We start from the raw sequence: 10,000 nt of genomic DNA, 5'->3' as shown, positions 1-10,000 counted from the left end.
GTGAGAGAGAGAGAGAGAGAGAGAGAGAGAGAGAGAGAGAGAGAGAGAGAGAGAGAGAGAGAGTGGCTTTAATGATGGAACCTCACAGGCTCCTGACACTCCTCTAAGGTATACGTAATTACCACCCATGTGATATGATTCAAAGGTGAAGCAACTCAGGGACTTGAGTTTCCATCCAGAGTTCTGAGACACCCTACCCACAGTGCCTTACTTCCAGAGGCAGCAGATACAGCCTTAATGGTTAAGCACCTGCTTTGACTAAGACTGCAGTCTGAATCTTCCTCAGCCACCAGTGTGACTCAAAAAAGTCATTCAACCCTTCTTGTCCTGAAGTTACCTCACTAGTAAAGTGCAAAATGCCTTTCTCACAGGATTTCTAGATGGATGAGATGAGTCGCATAAAATTCTGTGACAGCAATCTAGCCACAATTAGGGTGTGCATGACCCTAATTTACGCCGCCCCCTCCCCCCAAATCGGGGAGAGGACATTGGTTCAGACAAAGTTGTTGTTTCCTGGGTGTGGCCCAAGAGAGGATGAGCTGTGGGGATGAGGAAAAAGACGTAGGTAGATAGCCCAGAGTAAAAGGCTCAACATCTGGAGGGTGGGTAGAAAATGAGAGGCCACACCTCAGAACTTCCTGCAGTCCAGAGCCAGGAAAAATGATGCTGAGACGTTGATAAGGTTCACTGCACCCGATCTGTTCTGACCAGCCTGTTCTGAGGACCCTGGCTTAGCCCAGTTTTCGGCTGTAGGGCGGAGACGAAGCCAGAGGCCGGGTCAAGGAAACCGGCCGCCCTGGTGCTTTGGAGGGCGCCCACGCGGAGCTCGTCTGTTCCGCCTGCCTTAAAACGCTGGCACGCCAGGAACCGGGCCAGAAGGGGTCTAGGCTTGACCTTGACCGTTGGAGCTGCTAGCTTGGCTCTCGCTGCCGGGCAACGGCGCGCTCCCCGCGGGCCCGCGGCTGCGCCTGCCCCTCCCTCAAGCGGAATCGCGGGCGATCCAGGCCGGGTTTTGCAGCGGAGCTGTTGGTGTGCGCGTGCCGAGTCCTCTCGGGTGGCGGTCGGCTGCAGGAGATCATGGTGCTGAGCGAAGTGTGGACCGCGCTGTCTGGACTCTCCGGGGTTTGCCTAGCCTGCAGCTTGCTGTCGGCGGCGGTGGTCCTGCGATGGACCAGGAGCCAGACCGCCCGGGGCGCGGTGACCAGGGCGCGGCAGAAGCAGCGAGCCGGCCTGGAGACCATGGACAAGGCGGTGCAGCGCTTCCGGCTGCAGGTGAAGGCGGGCGCCGGGGCTGGGGTGGGCTGGCGTGGGGAGCATGGCGTGGGCAAGGCTGCGACTTCAACTGCCCGGACGCCAGAGGGCCGGCTGGCAGGCAGCGCAGATGTGAGCCCCGGAACAGAATCGCCCCCTCCTCGAGCTAATGCATTCCGTACTCTTTCTGCGCCAGGTGCAGCGCAAAGGGAAGCGGAAAAGAAAAGGACAGGTGGTGGAGGCTGGGCGCTGTACTGGGTCAAAGAGGAGCTTTGTCCCACTCCAGAGTATCTCGATAACCGATATCAAAACGCTGGGGGAAATAAAAACCGCTAGCGTGAGAATCAATAGAATTCATAAGGATTTAGGACTTTGGAATCATGGAGTGATGACCCAAGATGTAACGTCGATGGTCCAGGGTTTAAAGTTCATGTTTGTTAGTTTGTACATAGAGATCTTAAAAGAGGGATGAAAATAGACGCCTCTGTATACAGGGAGTTAGTGGCCAAGCCCCACCCTGTAAATCTTCTAGGTTTCTGCCACCCGCTTATAAAACACCTCGCAACCCCTTCTGTGAGCCTCCTTCCAGCGGCTTCTCTGGATGACCCGGTCAACAGGCTTCGCTTCTCCCCATTCCCCCTTTAGACATTTCAGTGTGTACATTTCGGGGGATGTGATAACAGAGTCGGTGGGAAGGAGAAGAGATGTCTATCTGCAGGAGGGGGACCTTTTCCTCCTGTGGCACAAACACTGACCCCAGTTAAAATCCCAAAATCTGAACTCTAGATGTGTTTCAGGAGTCAGAAGGGTGTTTCTGGGTCAGTATCAGGGAGGAATGCAGGTGAAAATTGCATTTGGCAGGTCCTCAGTTGTCTCAGTTGAGTGAGTTTTGAGCAAGAAGTAAAACCAAGTGTGTTGTGGAACGCTAGTTCAAGGCAGTGGAGGGCTATTAGGAGGACTGACTGGTCTCTGGTTACCCAGCTGTGCCCCGAATGCCGGCAAAACTTTGGCTGGCTGTAATACTCTAAATTACTCCTCACTAAGTCCAGCATGCATCTTATGTCTCTATTGAAATAAAAGTCCCTTGGTTCCAGCCTACCCAGGCAGTGTTTGGAGCTGGCACCTCCTAGTTTGGGAGGCTCGGATCCCATACCTGCCACCTCTACCTGAGCGAGCACAGGTTCTTTGGTTATTCCTTGGTGGTACCATCTCAGGATCCTCATGCTGATTCTGGGCTAGGCCTGGGGAGCCTTGGCTGCTCCTCCATGTCCTTCTGTGCAGCCAGCTTTCAGCACAGCTTGGGTGAGCAGGCGCGGGAGTCTGCCCACAGTTCCTGCCTACGGGAAGGATGACTTCTAGCCATAAGGAATCCATTTGGCTGGGCGGCTGGGAGAAGGCTGGGTCTTCCTGCATTGCACCTCCCCGATTTTGTCTAAAATAATTGCCCTTCAGTCTCTTAAAGAACTGACGAATTTGCTCTTTCTCTTTGTTTGTTTGTCTCTTTCATTCTTTCTTTCTTTTGTCTTTCCTCGAGACATGGTTTCTCTGTTTAGCCTTGGTTGCTCTAGAACTTGCTCTGTAGACCAGGCTGGACTTGAATTCACAGAGATCCACTTGCCTCTGCGTCCGAAATGCTGGGATTAAAGATGTGTGCCGCTGCTGCCATCACCACCTGGCAAGGATCCTTTTTTCAAAGAATGTTTTAGGGCAGAAGTTTTGGCTCTAAAATGCAAATGCTGTTTGCACAACTTCCTGGATCAAGATCTACCATCAGATACCAAATTTAACTTTTTCAACAAGGGAAACTACCTTTGGGGTTTCAGGGCTAGAAGCCAAAGGTGGTGGTTTTGCTTGCTTGTTTTCTTTGTCTTAGACAGGGTGTCTTGCTTTCCAGCCTGGCTTTGAACTCATAATATAGGATAGGATGCATTTGAACTCCTGGTTCTCCTGCCTCAGCCTCCCACGTGCTGACAGTGCGTTACCGCACTTATCTTTCTCTGTGCTTTGTAGCAAACATGCTTGTGTTCATATTATTGTTCAGTTCTCCCACTACCTTGCTGTGCAGACTGAGCTAGAGACCCGCTCAAGAGACCCTCCCATTTCAGCCTTTGATACCTGGGACTTCAGGTTTGGCCTACCCTACCTGACTAAGGGTTCGTGTAGACCTTTTGGGGATGCTTAGGAGGTAGGCTTTTGTTGTAAAATCAGCGCAGATTGGGTTCAGCCCCTTCCCTTCTTCACCCCGCAGAATTCTCCTGCCGGGCCCTGGCTTCCTTGGAGAAGAAAGGCGGCACCTGAGGCTGCCTCTGACGTCTCTCTTCTAATGCCTTCTCAGCCCATCCCTGAATAGCAAGGGGCACCTGGGGAGATCGGACCCAGTGTTCTGGGAGGACAAAGCAGTCTGGTTCCTCTGATAGGTACTATACAAAGTTAGCTGTGTGCCAAGTCTGGTTCCTCTGATAGGTACTATACAAAGTTAGCTGTGTGCCAAGGTAGACACAGGCTAGATGGCAAGTAGGACATGAGCATCTCTGAGTCACAATGGTTTACACAATGGTTTACTTTTCCAGACTCTGGAGCAGCTCTAGGGAGAGGTGTATTTCTGGTTACTGTAGAACAATGGAAGTCTATCAACAACAACCTTTCTCCTACTTTCCCCAGATACCCACCAAGTGAGCTTTAAAAAAAAAATACTACTTTTAAAGTTTTTTTTTTATTTGTATGAATGTTTTGCCTACATGTATGTTTGTGCACCATGTGCATGCCTGGTACCTACAGAGACCAAAGGGGCATGAAATCCCCTGTAAATGCAGTTATAGAAGGTTATGAGATACCATGTGGGATTGTGGGAACCGAACCCAGGTCCTCTGGAATAGCAGACAGTACTACAAACTTCTAAGCCATCTCTCCAGCCCCCCCCCCCATTGTTTCTACACTGCAGACAAGAACCACAAGACATAGACTGTTAGCTGGAAGAGATGTCACAGGACATGATTCCTGCCCCAGGGCCTTTGCACATGTGGTTTTGTTGAACTGTCTCATGCCTTCTCTTGGTAAAAGTTTACTGATCCTACAAATGACTCTCCCTTCACCGGATCCATTGCGGCTCTGTCTCTGGCCCGTCTCCAAGCCTTTCTGGTACGTTTCTTTGAAACGATTCTATTGGTGAATTGAAAGCATGGTTGCACCATTAAGAATATCTTCACCATCGTTGTGAGCAAGCGGAGACAGCTGAAAACAGAACAAAAAAGATAAAAACCCAAGAGTCTGAAATTAGGACACTAGATGGTTCAGGAGAGGGAGAAACAGTTGAGAGAGGAGCAGTGCTGAAAAGATGGGTGCAGCAGCTCATTCTTTAAGCATGTCTCCATACTGGGTGGCCACACAGTTAGCTGGAGGAAAGCAGTACCTGGCTCTCTGTTTCCCATGCAAAATCAAGCTCCCTATTATTCACAGACTGGTCTCTGTCTCTGGTGCAGAATTACTTTGGTAATTTGGGAGAGAGATGATGTCTCAATTGCCTGATGCTAACTGAAGATTTAAAAATAGCTGTTAGTAACCATGTCATCTGCTGTCAACAGGGAAGGCACTGAAATTTGTGTGAGAATGGGAGTCTTAGGGTTTCTGTTGTTGTGGAGACCGTGCTCTGCAATGACCGTGGCATCTCTTTTGTTGTTGTGTTTTGTTTTAGAGACAGGGTTTCTCTGTGTAGCCCTGGCTGTCCTGGAACTCACTCTGTAGACCAGGCTGGCTTAGAACTCAGAGCTCTGCCTCTTGAGCACTGGGACTAAGGTGTGCACCACCACCACTGGCAACTCTCTTATAAAGGACAGAATTTAATTGGGGTTGACTTACAGATTCAGAGGTCCATTATCATGGCCATCATCATCATGGCAGGAAGCATGGCACACAGGCAGACATGTTGCTGGAGAAGTAGTTGAGAGTTCTAATCTGGAGTGACAGGCAGCAGGAAGAGGGAGACACTGGGCCTGGCTTGAGCACCTGAAACCTCAAAGCCCACCCCCAGTGACATAATTCCTCCAATAAAGCCACACTTACTGTAACAGGGCCATACCATCTAATAGTGCCATTCCCCTGTGATCAAACATTCAAATCTGTGAGTCTATGGAGACCATAGACTTTCTATTCAGACCACCAGAGGGGTTGTTGATAACTTTGAGGTGACGGGAGGGACTTTGCAGGTATCTTTATTGAGGAAGAGGAGGAGGAGGGGGGCAGGCAAGCTGCCAATGGTAAATGCCGCAGGGTAGTTGTGCTGATTTTGACTTTCTTTGATCTATTTTCAGGCATTTTTAAAATAAAACAATGACTCATGTATTCCAGGCTGAGTTTGAAATATATGTGTATATATATATATATATGTATATGTATATATATATACATATATATATATATATATATATATATATATATATATATATATGATGACCTTAAACTTCTGATCCTCTGCCTTCAACCACATCTGCTGTTTGTTTGTTTGTTTGAAACAGGGTTTCTCCATGTAGTCCTGGTGGCCCTGGCACTTGATTTGTAGACCAGGCTGGCCTTAAACTCAGAGATCCCGCTGCCTTCCCCTCTGCCTCGCGCTGGGATTAAAGGCATGCGCCACCACTCCCATGTATCATGCCTGGTATTATGAGATGTTGGGGATCAGACCCAGGCCTTTGTGAACGCCAGGAGGGAACAGCACAGCTGTATTCTTAGACTCTTATTTTACTTTTTGGTTGTAAAAATGTGTGTGTGTGTGTATTTTGCAACAGCCCACTATGTAACCCAGGCTGGCATCAGATTCATGGCAATCCTTCTGCCTCCACTTACAAGTACTGGGATTACAAGCAGAAGCCTCCACACCTGGAAACAATATGAAGCACAGTTTGCGTTCATTGTGGGAAGAGAGAGGCAAGAGGCAGTGCTTTATGCCATATGATTGCTCTGTGAAAAAACGAGTATGGACAGCAGTGACATGTTCTGCACATGTGCAATCGCGTGTTTTTCACACATTCCTTTGTTCTGTTTATCAGAAATTGTCAGCTTTGGTTTCCTTTCTGGATGGTCTGGGGTCTGGGCAGAGTGGGTAAATGTTCCCTTTTTATATCCCTGGGTGTGTCTGTGTGGTGTGCATGTATATACGCTCCCATGTGTATTTGTGTGTATGTGTGTTCCTGAGTGTGGAGGCCACATGTCAGATGTTTTTCTCTATCACTGTCCGCCTTATTTTTGAGACAGTCTCTCCTTGGACTTGGAAGTCACCAATTCAGCAAGACAAGCTGGCCAGTGAAGTCCAGGGATCTCCCCGTCTCCACCTCCCTATCATTATCCTATTATTTTTAGTTATGCACGTGTGTCTGTGTGGGGCATATGCACATGAATGTAGTCACCCATGGAGGTCAGAGGATATGGAGATACAGGCTCTGGGTGCTGGGAGTCAAACCCGGGTCCTCTGCAAGAGCACTATGTTCTTAACCTCTGAGACATCCCTCCAGTCCTCTAGATACTTTCTGAAAAAACTTCGGACTTTGCCCTTGTATAGATCTATAAGGAAGGGTGGGTCACAAAGGCAAGGGCTTGGGCAGGGCAGTAGTGTGGGGAGGAAAGGATGACACTGGACAAGGGTCTTGGTAGAGGGGAAGCTGATGGGCAATCTCCAGAGCTGCTTGAAGGCTTGATGACCTGTTGGTTGCGATGGAGAGGAGAATGGAGCAAGAATGAGTGTTGTTTCACTGGTCACGTGAATGTGGATGTGCTCTTGCCTGTCCTGGGGCGTCCTGAGGTGGAGCCCAATTGAAAGTGTGGGAGATGGTGATTGCAGAAGGACGGGGTGAACATCTATGAATTCCCTTGTGTGAAGCCTGGTGGAAGATCAGGAAGAAGGGGGTGGGTGGAGCACCCAAAGGGAGTCAGACACAAGGAGTGGAAGCCACAGGGAGCAAGCCTTCTCTGGTCATAGAGAGGGAATACAAGTGCCAGAGGAACCTGGAGGGGGCTCTGTGTCTCTCCCCTTGCCACCATTGAGATCATGGCTAAAATGTCACCTCATCAAGGAGATCTATCCATCCATCCACCCGTCCATCCACAGCATCCTCTCATTTCTGCCAAGGCCGTTTATCTGCCGTCTCACTTTACCACAAGCTGTCTACTTGTGGCTCATTTACTTACTGAGATGTTGCTTTTTCTGAATGCAGGGACCTTGCCTTGTTTACTTCTAAATGCACGGCCTGTCTCGGCAGGCCTTTGCACTTGTTTGCTGACTGACCAAATGAATGAGCAACAAAGGAGCCCAAGGAGTGTAGAATGTAGTATCTCTATCCAAGGGAAACTGAGGACACTGGCTTGTGGTCTCATACCTCAGAAGACCTCAGCAAAGCCAGGAGGAAGAAGTGCCTAAGTATTTGTTGGATCTGGTAACGGGGGATTGCAGGAGTGGGAAGAGGGGGCTGAGCTGTAGGGTGGTGATCCAGTCTTCACTAATTGGTCTAATCCCCTGGAAGAGGACCCAGGAGGATGTTTGTGGGTAGAGCTGACCCCAGGGACCTGGCACGTGGGTATGGGCTTAGAACCTCCTTTCTTAGAAGACACCATTCCCTACCGTACCCTGTTTTTTTTTTTCCAATATGTCACTATCTAAAATTCATATTTGATTGTGTCTCAGTTTTCTGTTGCTGCAATAAACGGCACAATCTGAAGTAAGTTGGGTTTATTTCAACATACAGGTTATAGACCATCACTGGGGGAAGGCAAGGCGGCAGTTCCAGGCAAGACCCGAAGCAGAGATCCAGGGGGAATCCACTGTTTACTGATTTGCTTTCCTTGGCTTGCTCAGCTGGCCTCCTTACAGCACCAAGAACCACCAGTCCTGGGGTGGCACTGCCTCCAGTCCTTAAGTAAGAAAATGCCCCCACAGGCAGGCTAGTCTGATGGCGGCCATTCCTCAGCTGAGGCTCCCTCTTAGACGACTGGCTTGTGTCAGCACAGTTATTATTTCTCAGCTCCGCCCCTGCCTCACGTAAGTTCATGTGGGCATAGCTTTTTGTTTACTGCTGTGGTGTCAGAGCGGAGTAGGCTCTTCATGCCTGTCTAGAAATGGGTGTGCCAGTTATTCCCCTTTGGGTTTGGTCTTCAGCCACACACCTCGAATCTTAATGGGGCCTTTCTTGTGGTTGTACTTCCCTGCCGGGGCTTGTATGCAGCGGGTACTGGGTGGGTAGGATATCACTGCCTACCTTTCTTAAGAAAAGGATTTACTTCATGTCTGTGAGTGTTTTGCTTGCATGTGTATATGAGCACCACATGCATGCCTGGTGCCTGCAGGAGTTTCAGATGGTTGTGAGCCATCATGTAAACCAGTCCCAGGTCCTCTGCAAGAGGAAGAACTCTGCTCGCCACTGAGCCATCCCTTCAGCCCCACTCCTTACGTTTCTGGTCCTAAACACAGCACTCTTTTTCTTTTCATTTCAGTCTCTATAAATCTGTGTAATGGGAATGTCGGTAAGAGTTAATCAAGGTGCCAGGCAGTTGTGGCGCACACCCTTAGTCCCAACACTCAGGAGACAGAGTCAAGTGGGCTAGCCTGGTCTATAGAGAGAGTTTCAGGACAGCCAGGGCTACCCAGAGAAACCTTGTCTTTGAACACCCCTCCCCCCAAAAAAGTTAATTAAGACATAGAAGATCATAGGCTTGATGTTAAAGCCTGCAACTTTTTTTTAAAGATTTATTAATTTATTATATGTAAGTACACTATAGCTGTCTTCAGACACTCCAGAAGAGGGCGTCAGATCTTGTTACAGATGGTTGTGAGCCACCATGTGGTTGCTGGGATTTGAACTCTGGACCTTCGGAAGAGCAGTCGGGTGCTCTTACCCACTGAGCCATCTCACCAACCCGCAACTTTTTAAAAAAAGATTTATTTACTTATTTTCTGTATGTGAATACACTGTAGCTGTACAGAGGGTTGGGAGCCTTCATGTAGTTGTTGGGAATTGAATTTTTAGGACCCCTGGCCACTCCAGTTGGCCCCACTCGCTCCGGTCAACTCCACTCACTCAGTCAGTCCCTGCTTGCTTCTGACCAAAGATTTATTTATTATTATACATAAGTACACTGTAGCTGATGTCAGATCTCATTACAGGTGGTTGTGAGCCACCATGTGGTTGCTGGGATTTGAACTCAGGACCTTCAGAAGAGCAGTCAGTGCTCTTACCCGCTGAGCCATCTCACCAGCCCAAAGCCTGTAATTCTATCTCTTTTGAGCAGTGGGGCAGGGAGATCTTGAAAGCTCAAAGCTAGCCTGGTCATAACGGAGACCTTCTCTCAAAAAGAAAAACAAAACCAAATACAACCATATCTTTATTCCTAGCACTTGGGAGAGGCAGGCAGATGTGTGAGCTTGAGGCTAGCCTGGTCTACATATCGAGAACCTGTCTTAAACAAACAAACAAACAAACAAACAAACCCAAGTGGGGAGGAGCACTGTAAAATCTTCTGGCTAGGTCTGCTGTGGCTGTTACAGTAGTGAGCGCACGGCAGCTGTACATGATTTGTACACACACACACACACACACACACACACCACCACCACCATTACACCAAACAGAAACCAGCGGACCCAAAAAATACGCGCGTGCAGAGGCATATGAGTGCAGTGGGGCAAGGGGAAGGGAAATCAGAAATGAGAGAAGGTAATGGGGGTGGGGATATGATCTCAATGCATTATGTAGCAGGGGAAAAAACC

At 48.9% G+C, this 10,000-nt stretch overlaps 1 protein-coding gene across 5 annotated transcripts in view; it reads left to right on the top strand.

Annotated features, from left to right (window-relative positions):
• Faah (fatty acid amide hydrolase) overlaps positions 1 to 10,000 on the top strand; it is a 22,170-nt gene that overhangs the window by 103 nt on the left and 12,067 nt on the right. For 3 of the 5 annotated variants that reach the window (XR_001784091.2, XR_001784090.2, XR_001784089.2), the window contains exon 1: positions 1 to 1,272. This exon is cut by the window's left edge and continues 103 nt beyond it. Coding sequence is in view for 1 of the 5 variants with exons in the window: in NM_010173.5 (NP_034303.3) it covers positions 1,078 to 1,272 (195 nt within the window). In the remaining 4 variants the exon portion in view is untranslated. The remainder of the gene's footprint in view (positions 1,273 to 10,000) is intronic. The other 2 variants (NR_151700.1, NM_010173.5) reach the window with 1 other exon arrangement.

Source organism: Mus musculus, chromosome 4, assembly GCF_000001635.26.
Source record: "Mus musculus strain C57BL/6J chromosome 4, GRCm38.p6 C57BL/6J".
NCBI classification, from domain to species: Eukaryota; Metazoa; Chordata; class Mammalia; order Rodentia; family Muridae; genus Mus; species Mus musculus.
This window is presented reverse-complemented; position numbering and strand designations above follow the sequence as displayed.